Source organism: Siphateles boraxobius, unplaced genomic scaffold (genome assembly GCF_051911475.1).
Source record: "Siphateles boraxobius isolate OS27281-9 unplaced genomic scaffold, OSU_SipBor_1 41, whole genome shotgun sequence".
NCBI lineage: Eukaryota > Metazoa > Chordata > Actinopteri > Cypriniformes > Leuciscidae > Siphateles > Siphateles boraxobius.
The window spans coordinates 4,076,890-4,103,132 of NW_027509042.1; the positions used below are offsets into that span (position 1 = coordinate 4,076,890).

The 26,243-nt window shown below is 42.0% G+C and overlaps 1 protein-coding gene across 7 annotated transcripts in view; it reads left to right on the plus strand.

Annotated features, from left to right (window-relative positions):
- ptprt (protein tyrosine phosphatase receptor type T) overlaps nucleotides 1-26,243 on the plus strand; it is a 316,287-nt gene that overhangs the window by 95,452 nt on the left and 194,592 nt on the right. For all 7 annotated transcript variants that reach the window (XM_077197876.1, XM_077197874.1, XM_077197875.1 and 4 more), the window contains exon 6: nucleotides 5,804-5,978. In XM_077197876.1, coding sequence (XP_077053991.1) covers nucleotides 5,804-5,978 — 175 coding nt within the window. The remainder of the gene's footprint in view (nucleotides 1-5,803; nucleotides 5,979-26,243) is intronic.

Consider the following 26,243-nt stretch of genomic DNA (forward strand, 5'->3'; position numbering starts at 1 on the left):
GATGTTGACTCAAGGACGTGTGAGCCTGGAGTGGCATGAACATCCAAACTATAGAATCTTATGAATGTGTGCGGAGAGGACCAGCCTGCCACATCACAAACATGCTGCATGGGGCCACCCCCCGCCAGAGCTTTAGAGGAAGCGACCCCCCTGGTGGAGTGAGCCCTTAAGCCTGTTGGTGAAGTTTGGCCACGCGCCTCATAGCTAAGTGCAATAGCATCACTCACCCAATGTGTTTGTTGGTCGCCGCCCCCCTGTTATGGCCCCCATGACAGACAAATAGTTGCTCTGACTTACGCCACTGGCTAGTGCAGTGGACGTAGGCCTGAAGAGCACGGAATGGACAAAATCTGTGAAGACTTTCCTGATCCGACTGCTCTAGAGGTTTAAAGGGGGTCTCAACCAAAAAAAAAAAAGGAAATATCTTCCCCTGTGCTTGAGACAGAAGGTCCCTCCTCTCCGGTATCACCTAGGACGAGCCGTTGAGGAAAGACATTATCTCCAAGAACCATACTCTGTTCGGCCAACGTGACGCTATCAGTAAGAGGCAAGACCCTTGTTAGCAAACTCTGGGTTGAACTCTCGGGAGCAGAGAAACCGGAGGAAACGCATACAGGTGCATTTTGGGCCATGTGTGCGCCATCGTGTCCAGACCCAGGAGGGCTGGGTGACTCAAAGAGAAGTAGAGGGGACATTGCGCTGTCTGTTGGGAGGCGAAGAGGTCCACCTCTGCTTCGTAAAATATTGACCAAATCTGTTTCACTACCTCCTGTCCACTCTCCTGTCGGTAGTTTCTGTCTGGAAAGTAAATCTGCTCCAACATTCAGGGGTCCAGGAATGTATACTGCTCTGAGTGACAGTAACTTGTCCTGAGCCCAGAGAAAGATCTACCTCGCTATCTTGTTCAGGTTACACGAACGCAGACCTCTCTGATGATTTATGTAAGAGACTGCTGTTGTGTTGTCCACCCGCACTAGGACATAAGCAGTCTGCGACGACAAGGCACCCCTAGAGTGGGACCCAAGGCTAGGAACCAGGGTCTGAGCCACATAGAGAGGGTACGAAGCCCGTGGCACGTAACCGCTTATTTGTCTTTGGGGATTGGCCCTTGAAAGAAAACCCCTGGCTTTGAGCCACAACTGGAACGGTCTCATGTGCAACAGGCCCAAAGGGATAACTGTGGATGCTGAAGCCATGAGACCTAACATTCTCTGATACTGACAAACAGTGCAATCTTGGCCTAGCCTGACTTTGCTCAGGGTATGCTGAAAGGTCTCGATTTGAGCGGGAGACAGTTGTGCCCGCATCGTGATAGAATCCCATACAGTCCCCAAGTAAGTCGTTCTCTGGGCAGGATAGAGAACGCTTTTCTTGGCGTTGAGTCTCAACCATAGAGAAACTAGATGAACTAAAACGATATTTCTGAGTTGAAGTGCCAGCTAGCGATTTTGCTAGTATTAGCCAGTCGTCTATCTAATTCAAAATGCGAATGCCCTGGAGTCGCAATGAAGCCAGTGCTGCATCCATGCATTTTGTATATGTGCGGGTTGACAAGGCTAGCCCGAACGAAAGAACCCGAAATTGGTATGCTTCGCCCCCGAAAGCGAACCTCAGAAATGTCCTGTGTTGTGGCAATATTTTTATATGTATGTGAAAGTGTGTGTCAAGTCAAGTCAAGTCACCTTTATTTATATAGCGCTTTTAAAATACAAATTGTTTCAAAGCAGCTTTACAGAGATAACAGGAAAGTAAATTTGTAATAGTATTTTTAAATTTAAAATTAAATGTTAAATGTCCCCAACTATGCAAGCCAAAAGCCAATGGCGAATGAAGGCGGAAAAAAAATGCTGTGTCCTTGAGATCGATCGTGACGAACCAATCGTGATGTTGAATTTGCGACCCAATTGTCTTGATAGTTAACATCTTGAACTTGAGCGCTTTCACTGTACGGTTTAAGCCTCAAAGATCTAAGATTGGACTCAACTCCCCATCCTTTTTGGGAAGCAGGAAGTATCTGCTGTAATAGCCTGACTCTCTCTCTGGAAGAGTAAGATGTTATGTGGCCTCCTTGACCAGAAGAGATTGTAGCTCTTGTGACAGTACATGCACGAGCTCCGGCTACACGGAAGTGGGAAATGCATGGCAGAAGTTTCCACACTGCCAGACTCTCTGAAATGGGTACGAGTTTTGATACTTCGCGTTGAGGGGATGTTGGATGCCCCGTATCCTGGATAATAACAGGAAGCGACGGAAAACCCAACATTTCACTGGAAACCGCTGCCCCCGAAACACCAGACACGGATGGCACAAAGGTTTTGTGAGGATATCGGTAAGGGGCGAGAAGATGTTTTGCGTGCCCCGTCCCGAGGCGGGCTATCCCAAAAGGGCTGGGCACAAGACGATCAGGACTTCTTCTTTTTAGAGATGATGGTCCTAAGGTCTTGCCTTGGAGGCTGCTGAGTGCGACAAGCTGGTCCCCAATCTTTACGAGGGGGAGCACGGCTCGCCACACTCTGCTTTTGAGCCTGTCTTTTTGAGGACCAGGGAGGGACTGCATAGCCAACAGCCCCTCCCCCTGAGTAGTGATGGGAGTCGAGAACCGGTTCTTCTTCAGAACCGGTGCCCAGTGAACCGATTCCTTGGAACCGTTAGCATGCTTGCTTAACGATTCCTCTTATCGGTTCCGCTCGTTGCAAATTTGTCATGACGTCAGACACGCGCTACGTTGTTTTGGTTATATTTCACGCGAAAAGACGACAATACGGTCACTTGCAACACTTGTAAAATTTCAATTTCAAAGGGAACTACCTCCATTATGCAGAAACATTTGGCCACACAGCATGCAATTCATTTGACGCGAGTGTGAGTAATTAAAAATGCTCCAACTACTTTAAAAGCCTACATCTGGGCACATTTCGGCTTTTATGAACAACCTGATTTGAAAACAAATCATCCACCCGCCCTAATGTTATCTGATTTAGGTATCCGCACCCGATGGTCACATTACAAGTATTCTGTGTTGTTGCGCGTGATTATAAATGGATGATCGTCTTCAACAACGGACTCGTTGACGGATGCGCGCGTCTCAGGGTAACATTATACACTGATGAATGAGCGCTGCTTTTAAATGAAAATTTCTTTAAAACAAAATTGATTTGACAGAATTTCATTTTCTTAATGGCATAAACAGACTTTAGTCCCATGAAACTTTAACTGGAATGTCACTGTTTCTGTCACTGCGACTTCCCGAACAGGCGAACACACACACACACACACACAAACGCGTGCGCACGCACACATCACTTTTGAAGTAAAATTGAAAATTGGATGCAGTGCATCGTACTGCATCGAGATATCGAATTGAACTGAATCGATGACATGATAATCGTAATCGAACCGAACCATGAGACCAGTGTTGGTTCAAACCACTAATACTCTGTGCTGTGTCTTCTGATCAGATATTAAAGCAAGTTAATACAAACAAACACATTTGTACTTATTCCCTCACCCAATGAGAATCGATAAGAGAATCGCTAAGGAATTGAATTGATAAGCAATATCGATAATGGAATCGGAATCGTTAAATTCTTATCAATTCCCATCCCTACCCCTGAGTGCAGCGAGGAAGAAATTGCGCGAAAGCTTCCTCGTCTTTTTTCACCTCCCGAAACCTGGTGATGAGTGTGTTAACCAAGTCGCCAAACAGGCTGGAAGGTGAGACCGGGTATCAAGTTGGAATACACAGTCCTTATCCTTGATGCCCGTGAGGTTTAGCCACAGGTGCCTCTCCGGGCTAACCAAAGCAGCATAGAACGGCTGATGGCACGTGCCGTTTGCTTGGTCACACGGAGAGACCAATCTGTGGCCTGACGAAGCTTCGTGAATGACACCTCATCGATGGCACCACCCGCACTCTTTCAACAGGTCAGCCTTGTACGCCTGAAACACCGCCATGGTGTGCAGTGCAGCACCAGCCTGACCTGCTGCTTGATAGGCTTTCCCCACAAGTGTTGAGGTGGTTCTACAAAGCTTTGAGGGGAGAGTCGGTTTCTTTAACCATGATGCCGAGCCAGGTAAGAGATAGCCCGCAAGCGTCTCTTTGACCTGTGGCATCACCGTATACCCCCGTGCCTTTGCACCCATGATAGTCGCATATGTCGATGTTGAAGGCACAAAGACACGAGAAGTATAAGGTTTCCTCCATGAACTGGTTCATTCGTCATGGAGGTCTTCGAAGAAGGGGAGAGACTGATTTTTTGGTCCCTCCCCCTGGCCACCAGAGAGAAACCTATCCTCTAACTTGGATTTTTTGGGGGTTTCTTGTTCGCGTGGCCAGTCTGGTTGTAATCTGGCCACCACGCGAGTTACTACCTTGAGTAATTCCTCAACGGATTTATCATCACGCGAGGAACACTCAGAGGTGGGCCACTCGAAGTCCACAGACCCAAGAGATTCATCGTCAACCGCATGACCCTAAGAAGAGCCGGAGTGCGCTTCGAGATCACACGAAGAGACACGTGGATTTGGTGAACAAGCGAGTGATAGGGAAGAACCTGTCTCTCACTCATCAGCCAAATCCATACGGGAGCCCCACGATGGCTTGCGGGCACTTGGAAGAAACCAAGGCGAGCGTGCAGCATCTCCACTGTGAACAGCTCACAATGCTCGCACTCGCCCTGTTCCAACGCAAGAGCCACGTGCTCCTCCCCCAAACAAACAAAACAATAATAAAGTGTGTCCAAGTCAGACATGGGTCGTGAACACGGAGGCACATAGCATTTGTTTTGTTGATCACTCATTTTTCTTTTTCTTTTCATTTGTGAGACAGAGATGAAAAGGACAAATGTTTCTGCACACTGCCTGGAAAAACGAACTCCTAACCAAAGAAAGTGAAAGAGAGTGTTGAACCGCTTGTGAAGACAAAGACAAAAGACCTGTTGATGCAGCTGTGGCTCATCTATTTATAGCGAGGCTATAACATTTCTGGGTCAATTTCATTGACGTGTTGCACACATTTTCACAGCTGGTCACGTTAAAGACATTTCCAATGCGCTTAACAGCGCAGTCTCGATTGTAGCTTTTGAAAGGGAACATATCTTTAGCCACAGTGTAAAAGAGAATAGCACATAACAGGAACAATAGCGGTATAAACATACATATCTATCTTTTTAATATGTCTCACATGACTAAATATGCGTCATTATTTTCTAATACCTCCGTTTTCACAGTCCACACGCGAAAACTGCGTTTTTAAATTTATCCACTTGAGAAAACGGTTTCAAAAAAGCTCTATTTTCGCAGGACAAAAACTTTGTCTCAGTGTGTACAGAAGGCCAAAATGAAGAGAAAAAGATGCGTTTTCAAACAAAAACATATTAGTGTGGACAAGGCCCTGGTTTGATGATGCATGCTTAACATGTTTTTTAAATCTCTATGAATTTCTATTATGTCTGTGCATTGGGAGTTTTTGAACCTTGGTCCCGAGACACATCACTTGAGGAAACTTAATAACTTGTTGGAGATTTTTGTCAGCAAGTTTTCTAAGCCAGTGTCTGTGTTCATAAAGTCCTGGATAAAATTACTTTTTCCCTTGGCTGGAGACCTTAAGCCATCAATCCTGTGCAACAGCTCTGAGACATGAAGATATAACACCAGTTCTCACTGTGTACATTATGTTATAAGAGCTTGTGCCTCTGTCTTGATGTGACACTATGGACCATCTTGTAAAATATCTTTCAAACATTATGTGTACATCTTATCAGTTATAAGGTTTTGTAAGGATGATCATTTTCCTGTCTTACAGCAATGGAACGGTAAAGACACGTCTCTCATGGTAACCCGTGTGGTTAACCATCGTCGATTCTCCGCCACCGTTAGCGTAACGGACACATCACAGCGGAGCACCAGCCGTTACCGCTGCGTGATTCGTTCCGATGGAGGATCTGGTGTGTCCAACTACGCTGAGCTGAGCGTCAAAGGTGCGTATGGACACCTGAAAGCATGTGTATCACTGGTTCTAAAGGATTTGTTCTTTCCAAACGGTGATTGGGAATTTGTAATAATAATCCAAATTACGTTTGGGCCTATGAAATTGTCTTGTATTCATATAGCATTTGAGCGCTCTTCAATTGTGAAAGACAATTGTCAGTCTTATACTTGGCCACATTAAAAGCTATTTAATTCTGTTGGCTGACTGGCTGTAATGAAGGGTGTGTTCACACTTGGCATGTTTGGTTGGATTAAAACAAACTCTGATGCGATTGCTCTGCTAGTGCGGTTCATTTGTATAAGTGTGAACGCTGCCATCCGAACCCTGTTGTGCACTAAACAAGCGGTTGAATTAAATTTGAATGTACAGTAACACAGACCAAAGACATTTAAAGAACCAAAAACAGGTCATGATGTCACAAGATGCGACCCTAAAAAGGACAGAATGCTCAACCATAGCTGTTTTTTCTCTCGCATTGTCATGATGTTGCCCGTCACAGTTCAGTACAGACAACAAAACCGCATCTCCTCACAGCAGATCTTCGTTTGTGTGTGTGACGGAGGGATTCCTGCCACTGTTTTAACTCCTTTACATATTTTATAAGCTCTTCACGAGTTCTTAGCTGGTCAAAATACCATCATATGCATGTTCTCTGGAAACATTTTTTGCCTCAGTTTCAAGAACTGGTCCCAATTCCAAATTAATTGAATAGCCCCGGTGTAGAGTTACATTCAAGCTGTTTTAAGGCATGAAGCATTTTAAATGTGTCATTTTTGTGATCAAAGCTGAGTTTTAAGGGATAAAATTATTGACTACAGGAGGACTTTAAATAAAATATTGAAATAACAGTTTACTATTATTGTGCAGTTTAATTTATCAGTTGCTTACTAGAATATAAATCTTAAGTTTAATTTAATTTAAGCAAAATCAAAAGTTACTTGGTTTAGTTTAGCATTTGTTCATTGCACTTCTTGACCATTTTAATTAAGTTACTTTATTTGAAAAATCAAGCAGAAATAATTTAAATGAAAACAAAGATTTTGCTATAATGATACTTTTTTTTGTTTACATTTTACAATTACATTCTGCATTCTTGTTGTCTGTGTCCTGAAAAACCTATATCTATGCAGAATGTGGACCAGTGTTCAGGGACATTGGCTTTCAAATGCTGCCGTGCGCATTGAGAGATGCTCACTAAAACACACACACACACACACACACACACACACACACACACACACACACACACACACACACACACACACACACACACACACACACACACACACACACACACACACACACACACACACACACACACACACACACAAACACAGCCCACAATACAGCACTTATAACTAGCTTCAATCATCAGCAGCAGGATTCCTGTATTGTTACCCACAGAGTCTTCATTATTTCAGCTAGCATTGCTAATGACTAGTACTGAGGCCTTGATTCTCTCTGTTTCTTAATATAATGGGGTAGAGCCTCAGGTTCTATACAGAAACATTGTACCACAGAAATAACAAAAAGTGTTGGTCCATTTATGCAAGGCTTGTTAGTGTGTGGTTGTGGTCACTTAACTTGAGAAAGTTGCTAGCATCTGTTTGGCTGTAGCTGTACAGTGTGTGAATAGCATGGCCAAAAACACCTTTAGTGGTGCTCTTTACCCCTCATAAGCTTTGCCTGGGATTCAAGCATGTCTTAACATGTGGCAGTTAAAAAAAAAAAAAAAAGGAGAAATAGCTAAAATCAAGCAGTTTCTCACAGCTGTTTTTGTAAAAAGACATGATTAAACCCTTTAATCACTGCAGAGACATCACCGCTAATTATCTTTAGTCTTTATTAGAAGGTGCTATTATTCATTTCAGATAGCAATAGATTAGTTAAATTGGCTTTTTATAAAGTAGAACATCGATTGGCCAGTAATTCAACATCACCCCTTTCTATGTAAAGTGTCTTTGCAGCACACAATTTGTTTCATGTTTAGTTTGTAGTGATATATGAACGTATTTTTTTTTTAAGTTCATCAAATTAGTTATAAGTTAGATTAGTTTAAGCATATTTAATAAGTCTCACTTTTTAGGAATACGCTAAAATCTATTTGTCTGTTCAATATTCTTTGAACCTTTGAACAGAGGATTTGTATTTCTGTGTATTTCTCCATATGTTGATATTATATGTGTCAGTGTCTATTCAAATGTAAAAATGTTTGAATATCTATGAATACTAATGAGATAACTGTAGAAAAAATATGTTTAAGGTAGACTGAACAATAATTGGTGGATTTTAGATTTAATTCACTAATCATTTAAGGCGAAGTGTGCAATTGTTGTGACCCTTGTGAAATTGCAGAAATAATGTTTTCAAATAGGTTTCCCAAACCTCTTCTGCCATTAGACAAAACAGATTGCCACGTCTCAAGCTAACACAATTTGTTGAACTTTGAGACGACATATATGAGTGTTCATATTTTCTTATTGCTTAGGCTTCACTTTTGACTGTTCTTGTGTAAGACTGCCCGTGTACAACCTATTTCCATTATGTTATGTGCATTTACAGATATGACTTGTGTATAATTGTTAATGCACATTAAACTCTGAATCAAAGCACCAATCCAAAAAGAAATGAATCTTTGACTCAGACAGTAAAAGTAAGTTTAAGGCCTGACAAACCTGCATTACAGTTGGAGTTCCTGGAGTTCCCAGGTGTACCCAGCATGACAGCGAATCTAAAGCTTCTCTTTGCAGATGATTTAGCATTGCTGTTGCTGCTAGAGTGAACACTGCGGGACAGTTTCAAGTCCTTTATCTGCTCCCTAAGACCTGGTTGTCCCATATCATTTTGGGGGAAAAAAGGAAAATAGAAACTTTAGCTCAAGAACCAACTAAAAACCTCATTCAAACCACAATCATCATTCGTTCAATTGCGATATTAATACCTTGAATAGCTTGCATATAATGTTCACAATTTAAATATGTACATTTTAGACTTTATGCGTGATGTGATTCATTATATGGATATATTGACTATACCGTTCGAAAGTTTCGTTTTTTGAAAGAGATTTATTCTGCAAGGATGCATTTATATATAATATAAATGGATTTCTAATTCATTAAAGAATCTAGAAAAAATAGTTTTCCTCAAAATTATAAAAACAGCAAGTGTTAATAATAATCAATGTTTCTTGAGCAGCAAATCAGCATATTAGAATAATTTCTGAAGAGCATGTATGTGACACCGAAGACTGGAGTAATGATTATAATATAATATATTATAATATAATATGATATAATATAATATAATATAATATAAAACAATAATAAAAATTACATTCTAAAATATATTTTATTTCATTACGTTGTTGTTTTTACTGCATTTGTTAATCAAATATATGCCGCCTGGTGAGCTTAAGAGACATCTTTCAAAAACATGCCCCAAAACTTTTGCACAGTGTTTGATTAGTTATAGCTTTCATGATATGGATTTCAAGTACAAATGGACATAATCTCTTATTTTGGTCATCTTATGAAGCTATATTTATAATGCACAGTAGAGATAGTCATTAAGCATGTGCAAGTATGCAAATAAGTTCAACATAATATTATCCTGTGATACAATGTTAGGCATGCAGGTGAATTATTTTTACTGTTGTCAAATCAGCAGTGATTGCTTGAATTCCAAATTTTATTAAAGGTCACTAATATGTGAATGAATTGTAAGATTACATTTTGTATTTCGGAGTAGCTACAGCAAACTAGGGATGGTAACCAAGTGTATTTCAAGGATACCTGTGTTAAATTAAAGATTACGCACTGATTAGCATTTTATAGTAAATCTCATTTATTAAAAATATGCTTAAATTAATCAATTCAATATTCCGTGAACCCAAACAGAGAAACACAAACAGTGTTTTTACTGGGCACTAAATCAAACTTATGGTTTATTGATTTTATGAAATGGTTGCAACAACTTGAAATAAGACTGCCATGTTCATTAAATATCTATGATTATTAATTATAATTGCGATAAATAATGTCTCTACCAACTAATATACAGTAGTTTAGTATGTGAAATTGTGTATTGAATTAGAGTATTATCATTTGCATATATTGGCTATTTTCTGTGACTCATCCATCTTGTACAGTAATGACCCATCTTTGTAGTATTAGTATGCGTCTTTAACATGCCAAATATAGAAGCTAACAGAGGTGTCACTTATAGTGGCTGCATGCATGATTTCTCGAGCGGCATGTTAGTTGCTTTCTTTGCCAGCGATCGCTGCCATCTGGCCTTTCTGAGCATGTCCTGGAAGGGGTGCTTTGCAATGGGGCAATATCCCTCAGGCTGTGAGCGCCTCAGGTGATCAGAGGTTCCAGTGTCATCCTGGGAATTCAGAGGTGTGTGGATCCGTCTGGATATGTGTGTGATTAGAAGAGCCAGCAGAGGGGTGATGTATAACATCATTTCCCTGGGGAAATGAATAGAGTGCAAAGCAATATGCTGCACAGCACAGGCATGCTAAATGAAATATGCATTAATTAATGCATGCAGTGCCAGGGATTTAGTCCAGGGGGAGAGGATGGGGGCAGCATGGATGGCATGAGTGGCACGATTCCAGCCAGACACTGACAATTAATAAAGAGAACTTGCTGGGGGCATAACTTTCAATGTTAGCTGAGCTGGAAGGGCCAAAAGCTTGACCCGAAGAAATGAAGACTAAGTGGACTTGCAGAAAAAATAACATCCTTAATGCAAGATACATTTACTGGAGAAGTAAAATCATGCCTGACTCGTTGGCAAAAAAAACAAAAAAAAATTTCTTTTCTTAGCCAGTTAGCAAATAGTTTTTTTTTCTTGTTTTGGCACGAATATCACAGCATTTGTTAAAAAGTTTGAGTTTGGTAAGATTTTTTTTTTTAATAAGTGTCTTTTACCAAAGTTACTGTAAAAACAGTAATGAAGTGAAATAGTATTACAATTTATAGTAAATGTTTGTTGTTTTAATATGTTTTAAAATGTAATTTATTATTATTTGATGTCAAAGAATCCACTCTCTTCAGTGTCACATGATCCTTCAAAAATCATTCTAATTTGCTGATTTGCTGCTCAAGAAACATTTCTTATAATTTTCAGTGTTGAAAAAGCTTAAAGTGATGGTCCCCCCAAAAATGAAGTTTTACTCACCATCCAAGATGTAGGTGTCTTTTTCTCTTCAGTAGAACAGTAAAGAACTGGTTTAACAGAAACCGTGGTCATTGGTGATTCATATAATGCAAGTTAATGGCTACCATGACTTCAAGAGTCAAAAAAACAAATACAGTACAGGCTAAACAGAATTAATAAACTTGGCTCCTGAGGATACATTGAGGTTTTCTGAAGTGAAACTTTATGTCCAACATTATTACTGAGCGTGTTCATGAGAGTCTGGAGTGCAAGCTTCCCGTCACATTATCACACATGCGCGGAGAATCTCGCATGTGAGCTGACGCTGTGTTTGTTTACACGTGTATTGTATTAGTCATCAAAATGGTACTTAGTTGTGCTTATCCTGGATGCCAAGATTATGTTGGCTTGCGCGATCCCAATCGGGAAGATTGACCTTTCACAGATTCCCAACGTTTGAGTTCCTGCATATACTCAGGACTGTTTGCCCAGGCTGGATTACAGGTAATAATGTTGTAAATGATGTTCAGTCTTTTGCACAGACTGATTGCTTTGCTTCATAAGACCTCAAAGCAACATCAGGAGCCACGGGTATTAATTCTGTTTTGCCTGTATATGTTTTGTGACTCTTGAAGTGACTGACTTGCATTATATGAATCACTAATGACCACGGTTTCAGCTAAACATCATCTGTACTGTTCTACTGAAGAAAAAAACACACACACTTGGATGTCCTGAGGGTGAGTAAATTAACAGAAAATTTTGTTTTTGGGTGAAATATCCCTTTAATTTTTTTTAAACAAAAAATTCTATAAAGTTCACAGGAACAGCATTTATTTGTAAAAGATTTTCATAACATTTTAAATGTCTTTACTGTCAGTTTCGATCAATTTAAAACCTTTCTTTCTGAAAACAAATATTAATTTCTTCGTAAAAAAGCCTAAGCTTTTGACAATGAGCTTTTGAATGGTAGTATGAGAATATTTCTGAGTATGTTAAAATAAACTAGTACATTTTTGTCTTGTTTTAAGCATTAACCTCACTATGTTTATTCTTTTTTTCATAATTTTAAATTTTAAATTTCTTAATTTTTAAATGAGTAATTTTAAAGGATCTTAACACAGCCCATTTTTAATGTGCATTAACACGTCAATCAAGTTTTAAAAAGCAGGGAAACCATAAAAGACTTTAAGGAACATTGTGGATGAGTCGTATAAGTGGGTAAGCATCTGACAGAAAGAGAGAGAGAGAAGGATGGTGTGTAAATATGAGGAAGTGTTCTCAGTTTTGGGCAGGTGCCTGAACTGTAAGTACTGGCCATTGCATTCTCAATCCTCCAGAAAGGTGTCAGCCACTGAATGTATGAGTGTGTTTGGAGGCTGAGGGAGCGCGGAGGAGTAACACACACTGAGAGAGATTAAAACGGTGAGTTTTATAAATGGGGTGGTCACAGAGCGGTGCAGGGGTCATTAATAACCACCGGCTGATGACAAGGAGAGAGACAGATAGAGAAAGACAGACAGAGAGGTGGTAGTAATTGTGATATGAGGGAATGTTGCTGCTGGTGACCATGGAAAAGATTTTTTTTCTCATCTTGCTGTTTTATTCTTGTTTGCTTTGGCCCTTTTGGGATTTGCTTTGTAAATATGTTTCCCTTATGCATGCATGTGTCCCCTTTCTTGATTGTTTTCTCAGCCACAGGAACATTTTATTGCTCACAGGTTGCTCTTTCATAGCTCATGAGTTTTAATGAGTTCACAATTATGTTTCATTACATTACACAGTAGTGTAGATATTCTTCAAACAATTAGTTTGTTCTAAACTCCTAAACTTAATATTAAACTTCTGCAACTAATTTAGCCTAAATCTTTTGACATAATGTACAATGACTACAATTAAAAAATTTATTCTGTATAGATTCTTTTTTAATTGGTAAATGTTATGCTTGATAAAAAGTTTGAATATCTCCCATTGACTTCCATTCATACATTCATAATGTACGTGACACACTCATGATGTCATTGAGATATTTATATAGAATTGCTATTGGTCTTCTTTCTAACACTTATTTCAGGGACGTGCACAGGAATTATGAGGGGCAGTTGCTCTGACCTGAAAAAAGGGCTTCCTGTACATTCAGTTGTGCTTCTTGATCGTATTCAGTTCTGATGGTAGGCTACGGGCAACTACGCATGATTTGAGGTATGATTGCGTAAAGGGAACAGGAATTCCGGTAGGCAACAGAATCGACTGCTAAATCGATTTATTATTATGCATGTTGAAGCAATTCTTGATTTATGGTTATTATTTACTGAGGGATGTGCATCCATATTGACCAGTATGTCCAGCTAATCAACATTTTAAATTCAATATAGCCTATAAATCAATAGTCAATCAATGTCAAATTGTCAATACATTGCTTTCTATCTTGCATAATTAGTGCAGTTGTTTAGAGTTTTTAACTACACTGAGACTAGATCATCAGTTTCTTGTTTTATAAATGTGACTTTGATTGGGAGTGCCATCATTCACGTGCATGTATTGTACAGTATGTCTGGTCTCCACATATTTCTGCTTGAAAAATGCGAGTTTCATTTCGTGCACGCGCATATGAACGCACGATAACACACGCGACGCGGTTATGTTTTCCGAGCTGCATTAAACAAACACCGTTGCACTTTGTCGTTTATCAAAAACAAACGTAATATTTTTTTTATTTTACTCTCACTTTTGTCAGGCACAAAGTGATGCAAGAGATGCACTGCCTGCCCAGCTAGGTTAGCAAGACCGAAAAACATCAAACTTTGCTGACATCAAACTTAGAGAGGAGAGAACACAAGTTTACCTGATTGTTGTTCTCTTTCATAGGTTCACTCAACGCTGCGGAAAGCGCAGTGGGATATTCTCTGAATGTGCCGATTGTCTGAAGCCTTATAGAATCACGCCAATTCATTGGCTGATGGCGTCCGCGCGATATGGTTCCGCCCCGACGCTCTTACGTCGCATCATTACATATTCGCGCGCGTATGGCAAGCCGTTTTAACTTTTATTCATTTCCAGGATATGAATTGTTGATATCAACAATTCAAATTTTGATATCAACAATTCAATTTTTGATATCAACAATTACATTTTTGATATCAACAATTTAATTATTGATATCAACAATTTAATTCTTGATATCAACAATTAGATTCTTGATATCAACAATTGAATTCTTGATATCTGTAATTGTATTTTCACTAGTGAAATGTCACCATAGGCTGCCATTCAAAATTAATTGTTGATATCAACAATTGATTTCTTACTAGTAGAAATATAATTTTTCATATCAATAATTACATTGTTACTAGTAAGAATGTGAATTCCTGATATCAATAATTCAATTGTCACTAGTTGAAATGTCTATTCTTGATATCAACAATTTAATTGCTACTAGTAAAAACTTTAATTTTTGATATCTGAAAATGTATTTCTGATATCAATATTATTTCAGATATCTAAAATGGCTTTCTTACTAGTAACAATCACATTCATGATATCAGAAATTAACATAGTCACTAGTGAAAATGGAATTATTGATATCAAAAATGAACATTGTTACTAGTAGCAATTCAATTGTTGATATCAAGAATATACATTTCAACTAGTGACAATTGAATTCTTGATATCAAAAATAAAGGTTTTTACTAGTAAGAATTGTATTTCTGATATGTGAAATTGGAATTGCAACTAGTAAGAAATCAATTATTGATATCAACAATTGATTTTGAATGGCAGCCTATGGTGACATTTCACTAGTGAAAATACAATTACAGATATCAAGAATTATAGTTTTTACTAGTTGAAATACAATTCTTGATATCTAGAATGAGCATTTTAATTAGTAAAAATGTGATTGTTGATATCAAGAATTAGCATTGTTAGTAGTGGAAATGTAATTTCTGATATCAAAAATTGCCATTGTTACTAGTATAAATCTAATTCCTGATATCAATAACTATAATTTTAACTAGTTAAAATTGAATTGTTGATATCAAGAATTCATATCCTGGAAATGAATAAAAGTTAAAACGGCTTGCCATACGCGCGCGCCATCTGCTCCTCAGATTTCTCTACCTTCAGAGCGAAGCGGTCACGTTGCCCTTCGCTCGTGATTTTTCTGAGCTACAAATACATCTGGATTATTCTCGGCGCTTCTGCGACTGTTCAAGCGGAACTCTGTTTCTCCTTACGGTGAAGTTGCCATGGATTTCAGACGCTGTACTCCGCCATGTGCTCGTTACATCGCTAACGACAACCCACACAGTAAGTGCGTTAAGTGTTTGGGTTTTTCACATGCACGTGAGGCAGTTATAGGATCGTCTAAATGCAAATTCTGTGAAAATTTGTTGCTCAAAACCCTTAAATCGCGGCTCGCGGTCTTTGAGAGGGAATCATTCGTCTCCCCCTGTCGCGCTCCCGAGGCCTCTCGAGGATCCGCGACATGGGGTTCGGATGTAGAGCTTGAGGATGTGGAGTTCGAGCAGACGAGCCCCGCTCTTTCTCTCCCTCCCTCCCCTCGGCACGCGCGAGGCATGCCAGTCGAATTTTCACACGATTATTTGCGCCCCAGCCCGGGAGCACGCGACGCGGTTTCTTTCGGGCTGGAGGATATACTTTTTACCGAGGCTTCCGACTCCGAGGATTTCGGGCCTACTCTCGCCGACGAGGTTATCCCGCCGAGCGGCCAGGAAGCGCGGCCTACTGCGGCCTATGCTGAGCTCGTTGACGTGCTTTCGCGCGCTACGGAGAAGCTCACTATTGATTGGCCCGACGAGCCACGTGAGTCTCAGTCGTCGAAACTCGACGAAAGGCTTCTCAGTGGCCCTAATTCTAGGCCTCAACGGAGGAAGCTGCCATTTTTCAGTGATCTGCATCATGAGATTTCCAGATCCTGGAAGCAGCCTTTTTCTTCGCGCCTCACTAATGCGGCTGCTGCTGATTTCACCAACCTGGTAGGCTCTGTGGAACAGGGCTATTCAGCCATTCCGGCGATTGAGGAAACTTTAGCCGACCATCTTGCTCCGTCGTCTGCGCCGTCCTGGAAATCGCGCCCCCTCCTCCCTTCTAAAGCATGTAGGACTACTTCCTCTCTCATTGGGAAATCCTACATGGCGGCTGGGCAGGCAGGCATGACCCTGCACACTATGGCCATTCTCCAGGCCTACCAGGTGGACGTCCTGAAGGAAATGGACGAGGGCGACGGCGTGATTCCTGAAGCGGTCAAGGAGCTTCGTAAGGCTACGGATTTAGCCTTAAGAGCCACCAAGCATACCGCACGCGCTATAGGTCGCTCTATGGCTGGTTCTGTTGCGGTGGAGCGCCACTTGTGGCTTAATCTCACGGAGATCCGTGACAAAGAGAAGGTTTTCCTCTTGGACGCCCCCATTTCTCAAACGGGGTTGTTTGGTGAGGCGGTCAACACAGTGGTTGAGAAATTCCGCTCCTCCAAATCCCAATCGGCCGCGTTCAGACAGTTCATGCCCAGGAGGGCTAGGGAACCTTCTGCTCCCGCCCCGGTGCGACCCAGAGAACGTCCCTCTCATAGACCGGATTTCTCTTCCAGAAGAAGCGAACCAGGGCATCTCCCACCTACCACGGTTTGGGGAGCCCGCGGTCGCCCGTTTCCCTGTCAACGGCCTCACAAGCGCCTCCAGTTGAGGCGGTCCGACAAACCGACTGCTCCGGCGGCCCAGAGCCGTTCCTGACCTTCCGGTCAGAAAAAGGAGAGCTCCTCTGCTTCCTCAAGGTTGGGTCAGACCGCACAAGCGTTTCTGCCCACCTCCCAGCTCTCCTTTCCTTGCCCTGTCACCTTCGCCACTCAGAGTGTCTCGAAGTGCAGGTCATATTTCACCTTCTCTACTCAGTCTGGTGCGGGAGGAAGGGAACGCTTTCTGCTTTCTCCCCTCACCCCCCACACTCTCTATAACTACCGGCCGCATCCTCGGAGGCACTTTCCGTTTTCCTCCGGAGCAGGCGGATCTGGTCACCATGACCCCAGCATCGATGCCTCCCATCACGTGCCAGGACGCCGATGGCCCTCCTGCACAGTCAACCTCTTTACTCCAGGAGCGTCAGCACGGCACCCTCACTCAGGTATGTCGTCTGCATTACAACATCCCTCCTCCTCTATCACATTTCCTTCCAGAGTGGGAGCGCTTACCAGGGGTATCGTCTTGGGTTCTTCGCACAATTCGGTTCGGCTACACTCTTCAGTTTTGCCGCAATCCCCCCTGTTTCAACGGGGTGTTTCCTACTGTAGTAGACAGCGCCACTCAGGCTTCTGTACTTCAGCAGGAAATCTCTTCCCTCCTTCTCAAAGGAGCAATAGAGGAGATTACTCCAGGGGAAACCGAGCGGGGCTTTTACAGCCGTTACTTCCTGGTCCCGAAGAAGGGCGGCGGTTTGCGTCCCATACTGGACCTCCGCCGACTGAACTTCGCCCTTTACAAAGGGAAATTCAAAATGTTGACGCTGAAAGCTATCATATCTCAGATTCGGCCAGGGGATTGGTTCGTGACGATAGACCTAAAGGATGCTTATTTTCACATCCAGGTTGTACAGCGACACAGGCAGTTCCTCAGGTTCGCCGTTGGAGGAAGGGCGTTCCAGTACAGGGTCCTTCCCTTCGGCCTATCTCTGGCCCCGAGGACATTTACAAAGTGCATGGATGCAGCTCTGGCCCCATTGCGGCTCCAGGGCATCCGTGTTCTAAATTACCTAGACGATTGGCTCATTTTAGCCCAGTCCAGGAACCTAGTGGCCCACCACAGAGACATCGTTCTGAGTCATATCCAGTCTCTCGGTTTGAGGTTGAACTCGGAGAAGAGTGTTCTTGCTCCGGCTCAAAGCACCGTTTTCTTGGGGGTGCACATGGATTCCGTTCTCATGCAGGCCCGCTTGGCCCCTGCACGGATTTCCAGCCTGATGACATGCTTGGCTCGTTTTTTGCTAGGCCATCATGTGTCTGTGGGCACCTGCCGCAGGATGCTGGGCCTTATGGCCGCGGCCTCCTCCGTGCTACCGCTGGGCCTACTCCACATGAGACCCTTCATGTGGTGGGTGAAACTCTCAGGGGTTCGACCCTCCGGGTCAACCCTTCGCCTACTGAAGGTATCGCGCAGTTGCTTTCGAGCCCTGTCAGTTTGGCGGGACCCTCTTTTTCTTCGGAAAGGGATCAGCATGGGTGCGGTATCTCGTCGCCAGATGATTACGACGGATGCCTCTCTCACCGGCTGGGGAGCAGTTTTCGAGGGCAGACCAGCGTGTGGGGTCTGGACCGGAGAGGCTCTCTCTTGGCACATAAATTGCCTGGAGTTAAGAGCCGTTTTTCTGGCTCTGCATCATTTCCTCCCTCTTCTGGAGGGTCACCATGTCATTGTCAGAACAGACAACATGGCAGTGGTGTCTCATGTGAACCGGCAGGGAGGTTCTCGGTCGCGCACCCTAGACAGGCATGCGCGTCACCTTCTCCTGTGGTCTCAGAGCAGATTCCTATCTCTAAGAGCGGTTCATGTCCCAGGGGTTCTGAACCTCGCGGCAGATTTTCTGTCGAGACAGAAACTCAGATCGGGGGAATGGATGTTGAACCGCCAGACGATGGCCCTGATCTGGGAGGTTTTTGGAGAGGCGGAGGTGGACCTCTTTGCATCTCAAGAGTCGTCCCAATGCCCGCTTTGGTTCTCCCTGAGTCCCCCGGCCCCATTGGGGATAGATGCGTTCGCTCACCCTTGGCCAACGCAGAAACTCTATGCCTTCCCGCCCATCAAACTGATCCAGGCGGTCTTGGCCAGAGTGAGAGAGAGCGGAGTCCGCCTCCTCCTGGTAGCTCCGTTCTGGCCATCTCAGCCATGGTTTTCGGAGCTAATTCCTCTACTGGAATCTTCCCCCTGGAGGATCCCGGTCAGGGAAGATCTTCTGTCCCAGCTACAGGGCAGGATATGGCATCCTCGCCCAGACATTTGGAAGCTGTTCGTTTGGCCGATCAGAGGCTGTCGGCATTAAGCTCTGGTCTCCCAACTGACGTTCAGGAGACCATTGCGAGTGCTAGAGCCCCTTCTACAAGGAGATTATATTCTTCCAAATGGAGGGTGTTTGAGACTTGGTGCTTAGCACATGATAGGAGCCCAGTTAACTGCCCTGCTGGTTCAGTACTGGAATTCCTGCAGGAGAAGTTTGCTGCTGGAGCAGCCGCTACCACTCTCAGAGTTTATGTCGCGGCTATTGCAGCGCATAGGGAATCGGATGAGATTCCCCTGGGCAAATTAAGGTTAGTTTCTGCCTTCATGCGTGGGGTGAAGCGCCTGAAACCGGCTCGCTCCCCTAGAGTTCCCCCATGGGATCTTTCTGTTGTCTTAGAGGGTTTGACGAAAGCCCCCTTTGAGCCCTTGGAGTCAGCTCCGGAGAGGATTCTGACTCTCAAGGTTTCTCTTTTGTTAGCTTTGTCCTAATTAAAGCGGGTGGGAGATTTACAAGCTCTTTCTATTAGCGAGTCTTGCTTGGACTTTGCCCCTGGCCTGGTCAAAGTTTCCTTGAGGCCGAGACCAGGGTATGTCCCCAAGGTTCTTTCCTCAACTTTCCGCTCACAGGTAGTTAACCTTAACGCTTTCCACCCTCCTCCATTTTCGTCTGAGGAAGATAGGAAGCTTAACTTGCTCTGCCCAGTTCGTTCTCTTAAGATATATGTAGACCGCTCAGGCGGTTGGAGGAAATCTAACCAGCTTCTGGTTTGCTTCGGTGCTAGCCGCCGTGGGCTTGCTGCATCAAAGCAGAGGATTTCTCACTGGGTCACAGAGGCTATCTCGTTGGCTTACGAGGTGCGTGGCTTGCCTTCACCTCTTAGCATTAAAGCACATTCCACCAGAAGTGTAGCATCTTCTCAAGCTCTTTTCAGAGGAGCACTTTTGGGGGATATTTGTGTTGCGGCAGGCTGGTCCTCTCCGCACACTTTTGTAAGGTTCTATAGCTTGGATCTTGACATGACCCCGGGTTCCCAGGTTCTTTCTGTTTGAACTCATTTCGGTCGTTGTTTCTTTTATCTACCAGTTATAAAAGCGCTCTGGCTTGGCGAGTTTGGTAGTCCGTTCCCACTGCGCTTTCCGCAGCGTTGAGTGAACCTATGAAAGAGAACGTCTCTGGTTACTTGCGTAACCTATGTTCTCTGAATAGGGAACGAGACGCTGCGTTAGCGGCCAAGCTCCTCGCGCTGCTGACAGTTTCTTTTCGGCAGAGAAATCTGAGGAGCAGATGGCGCGCGCGCGAATATGTAATGATGCGACGTAAGAGCGTCGGGGCGGAGCCATATCGCGCGGACGCCATCAGCCAATGAATTGGCGTGATTCTATAAGGCTTCAGACAATCGGCACATTCAGAGAATATCCCACTGCGCTTTCCGCAGCGTCTCGTTCCCTATTCAGAGAACATAGGTTACGCAAGTAACCAGAGACGTTCACGCAATTCACTCTCATGGGTTTTTTCTTCTTCCTCTTTTCGTGACCAGAAGGATAGTTTCGCTTCATTTTGTCATGGATGTTGTGCACATTAATTGACACGCTATGACACGAGATGGAGGCGGGGCCTTAAGTAATTTGTGGGGTCTTACGCACCGGTCGCGTGCAGCGCTGCAGCCACGTAAACAGTTTGCCCTTCCCTTACTGACTTTCAAGTTCGGTGCACGAATGGAAGTGAATGAGGCTTTGCGATTTAAAAAAAATAAAATAAAAAATGTATCTAGGCCTATGTGAAATTCTGCAGCCATTGTACGATTTTTTTTTTTCTCGGAAGGGCAACTTGAGTCGAGAAGGGCATATGGGCAACCTGAGCAACCCCCCTGTGCACGTCCCTGACTTATTTACTTACTGAATTGTGATTGGTTTGACATTTTTGCATAAAGATGAGGCTTCCTTTTATATAGATCCAGAGCCTGAAACCTAAACTTTCGTTCACAACTTAAACACTGTTCTTTTCCCGCCTTGCAAGGAAATCTAAATGTAGTTTAATTATTAATCTCTTCATAGATGTTTCTCTTAAATTTAATTTAGACAAATAAATAAAGAGACAATTGTTTAAGTACAGTAAGATATTTTGGTCTTGTTTTGGATATGAAACACTTGGATTTATCTAATTTTATTATGGGCTTATTCTTGTCCGCTGCATGTCTTATTTTCTTGCAAGATCTGGAAACACGAATGAGTCGAAGCTCATAGCGCTTTCCCTGTGGTTTTCTTGCACCGTGCACATACAGAAGAGAGATCTCTGATGATGCGCGTTTGAATACACCATTAACAACTAGCTGTTCAGTTCGATTCTGTACACACTGTGTAGAAGTTTTGTAAATGTGTTTGTCACTCCGAGCATTTTTCAGGAGTCAATTTGGTTGTAAAATGTGGTTATCACTCCTGTAAATTAATGAACTGTGTGTGTACAGAACGGCATTAAGCACTAAAAGGTGAACTGACAACAGATTTTACTGCGAATTATATGCATAGCGTTAGTTCTGGCAGTCATCATGTCAGTCAAGCTCTCATCAGCTGACTCTCAGCTGATACACGTCTACCTATTGGAATACGACGCCAGAGAATGTCTAATAAGGGGAGAACTTTCACTCTCAGTAAACTTCCGGCTTCTGAACTGGTTGCAGTTCCACTCTGGTTCCATATGAGGGCGCTCACAGGACGAGTGCAGAATGAATGGAGGTCTATGGAGCTATACCCCTCAAAATCCACTTTTCTCAGGACATAATATTTTGTCTAGAAATTTGAATGTTGTATTCGAAAGGAGATGCAAAGAAATTACTCATTGCTGGGTGTTAGATTTTAGAGGCACTTTTTTGCTTTAAAAGGTCTTTTAAAATGTCAATGACGTCATACACATCGAACGACCAGAGATACTGCTTTACGGCAATCCTTCAGTCACTCACGATTCTTTTCTCTCGAGGCATTGACAACACAGCTGACACAGGTAAATACACGTGCTAAAAGAGTTTTTGTTTTGTTGTTTTAAAAGACCATGCCGAAAATACACACACACATTCTGGTCCCACTTCGGATTCCACGATGCCATCAAGCGGTATCTCTGGTCGTAATCAGTCCTTCACTGACCAATCAGCGTTCATTAGCAGAATGCTAGCGTGTAATGGGCAACAACAACTCAACCTGTAAGAAATTTGAAGGACATCGTTCATTCAACTTTCGACCTATAACCTATGTTGAACTTGCAAAACCTACAATAAAATCTGAGATTTCTTAACGGCAATCGGGTGAAAGAGACAAATTTAGTTGCTAGCTCCATAGACTCCCATTTTGCACTCATGGGCGATCGCCCCCAGTGGAAATCTTTTGGAACTACAGCCAAAATTCGGTACAATAGGACTTAATAGGGAGTGACCAGGCTCTCCGTAGACGGGCTCTGACGACGCCTATCACAGCATCCCTATATATAATAAACATTCAGTATTATCAGCACCTTTATCGTGTTGCTCAGGAGCTAATTACCTTCCTCCATCCCCAGCTCCTCCTCTTATCCAGTCAGGGTTTGGCCTTCTGATTTTCCTCTTCAAATCAGACAAATTTTTCTTGAATCATGGTGTACATTAAATTATTGAACATTAATAATAACTGCAATACATTCATGTTGGTTCTGTACTGTTTACCCTAAGGGGGGTTATCGCTGCTCTCCCTGCTCTTATCCATCCTAGGTTGCCCACTAGTTCTTGCCTATAACAGAAACAGAGCGCCAATCCAAACTGTATGCTAATTGTCAATCATCTTTGACGATAATGGCCCGGACATAACTCTTTTTCTATGGTTTCACAGTCTGAGACATTATTGAGATTGCAGAAGACAAATGGGAGACTTAAAAAACAGGGTTCTTTTTTTTTCTTGGGAGGAAGTAGAAGACCTTTTAATTTTCTTCTTCTCTATGAGAAACAATTGAGATGTCTTTTGCGATTTATCTTTCCTGTGGGCAGCACTATCCTGTCATTACTCTTGGTTTCTGTCTCAGACACATTTGGACGTACAAAAATTTTCATCTGCCCGCATTATCATCTTTATTTCCTTTTTTCTCTTCCGTCTCGGTTTTCTTATCTCTACTTCAAGCCTATGTGGTGTCAAACCTCTCCCGTTTTTCATATTTAATGTATGCTAATCTGTGTTAAGTAATATTCTTTCTGACAGTCGCGTTTCACTCTCTCATGTCCTCTCTCAATCTCACCCTGATGCAATTTTAACCCAAAACCCTTTGTGCCTTATTAGCCCATTTATACACATTTGCATCACAATGTCAGAGGCTGAGAGATGTGGGAGTTTTAGTTCATTCTGGGAGAAAGTATAGTTACGTTTGCACAGGTAGGCCTACTTTTTAACCATTTGCACAGGTTATTAAAACAAATCTATAGATTAAATGGTGATTTTGGAAGGAACTGTTTTATCTGGTTCATTATTTATCATACAAAATGAATGCAATTACCATATGTTTATAAAATCTCCAGTATTCTAATGTAGAAATAATCTCCTCTTCTTGAAGATTCACTGTCTCTCGTTGAATCCCGGGCCTGTGCGCTGTAACCTCACGATGTGACAGAGGCAGTATGCGCTAGGCTAGTTTGTATGCAGGTCTTGGCATCCCCATGGTTCATGAAACCCCTTTCTGCCTCTGACAAGACATGAGCCCCCAGGGCCCTCCACACCACACTCTCCCCACTGACTCACATCAGCAGAATAATAGCAAGCTCTGTCCAGTATGGCCTTATTGATATGCTGCTGGTCAGCGTTGGACCTTTCATGTGAGGGTGAATGAAAGAGAATAATATAGTGTTGATATAGCTAATGCATTCATAGACAGAGGGATGGCCTCAGGTAGAGGTGCTAATGACAGGTGACAGCTGTAATGTGGGACTGTACTCCATGGCATAATCTGGATCGATTCTCTGTAGTCTCTTGTTTGGTATGATGTCCGTGTAGTTGATGAAGGACATGTACGGAATATTAACCTACTGTAAAAGAATGAAGAATTTTTCTCAGTTCATTTTTAATTTCTTTTTATTGGCATTTAATTGAATTGACACAGAAACTGCATTTAAATAAGATTTATTTTTGATTGCTAAAGCAGTGTAAAATAAATTAAAGTAACAATAGTGAACATTGATAAAATAAATAATAATTAACTAATGAAACACTGCTTATAAATAATTAAAATGTTATACTGTGTTTTATCAATTTATGTTCCCAATCACTTCCTGTTCTCTCTTTCAAGTTGGATTTTATTTTATTTTATTGCACTATTCTTTTGTTTTATGTGTTAATTATACTGTTCATTCCATTTAGTAGCCGTAGATTACAGTTTGTGTGTTCCAAAGCATGCATTTAAAATAGTATGCTGAAGGTTTTTGTTTGTTTTTACATTTTGTACCAAAAATGAATTAATCCAACAAAAAAGGATCTTGAAAATTATTATTATTTAAATAAAGGCAGTCCTGTGACAAGATAATCTAAATAATATTATAAATATATTTTATTCAGTATTGCAAAGTGTCAATAAAAAAAGAGCTCAATCTAATTAAAAACCATATATGTTAATTTTTTTATGCGTATTAAAATATTGTAAAACATAAAGCAACATGCTAATATCAAAATTTTGAAATTAATTGTGAGTCACATCTCTTGTGTGCTTGTTTGGGACGTGCGTACTGATTTTCAGCCTATGTAGAGCGTTCCACATCAATTATTTATGAGGTGCCATGTTAGGCTAAGCTCACTAGGTTTTGGCTTGTGTGTGGTTTCAGTATATTGTATAGAAATACAGCTTGATCATATAGAGTTTCAACACAATTCTTTCTGCCAACATTGCTGGTCTGTGTGCATTTTTTGAGAGAGGTGTTTGTGTGTAATGGTGATGGTGATACACTGAGTTATCCACACACCGACAGAGAGAAGTATTAGTGAAGGATTTTGGAAGTCTGTGTGTGTGTCCGGCGACTGCCTGCGAGTAGGCTTCACTACAGAGATGGATTAGAGCGCAGTAATACTACAGCCCAGATAAGCAGGAGCCGAGGAGTTAGCACTTCAAACACTCGCAGCCACTTTATTTGTCTGTGTGAATATTTATTTATTTAGTTTGATGCACTGCTCTCCAAGTACCCGAGACTTCAAAGTATACGCAGCATACAGTATATGCATTGAAATACATAGCTCTTTCACAGAATCTCCATGTCATTGGAATACAGTAGTTCTGTTCCAAAAACCTGGTGAGCTGCCTACCTAGATAGCATTTTAAGTCATCGTAGGTGAGTTACCGATACAAAGGCAGCAGAGAGAGAGTATAAGGAATATAAGACAGACCACTTGTAGAAAAATATATTGGAAGATTCACAACATTCCATATGTTGGCTGTATAAACGCAAAAAAAAAAAGGATTATGCATATACTTTGCAGAGAATGCAATCCCAGAAAGCATTGTGTCAATCTAAGCGTACGTTTACACTACTGCAATGTACTAAAACTGGAAAGGTTTGTGTTTTTTGTGTACAGGCGACAACATTATCAAAATGGGAAAACGACTAAAAACATTGTTATGCCAGGCCAGTAGTTAGTTGGCCATGTCACTTTGTAAAGAAACACTACACACATAGACTAAACACATCATACCAATGGACATGACGTCACCGTTTTCACAAATTAGTTTTTTTGTAGTTTACATGGAGATGGTAACATTGTCGTTTTCAAAAACTTGCACTTTAATGGGACAATTTGTAGTTTTTTAGGTATTTTATTATCTAAAATCAATATTTTTATTCATAAATATGTCCTCAATGGTGTACAGATACATCTGTCAATAATTTGACTTATCCTTGTCAACGAAGAATTTATTATCTTTATATACATGTGACGGGTAGGTCCACGGAGGCTTCCATGTCGTTCCGCCATCTTGAAAAACTATAATAGCAGAGAGGGTCAAAAAGTACTAGGCCAACGCGTTTCCACAGCGCGTTTTCGTTAAAACTCGACGAAGTGCTATTAGAAGACATCCTGTCATTGCTTTTTGGAAC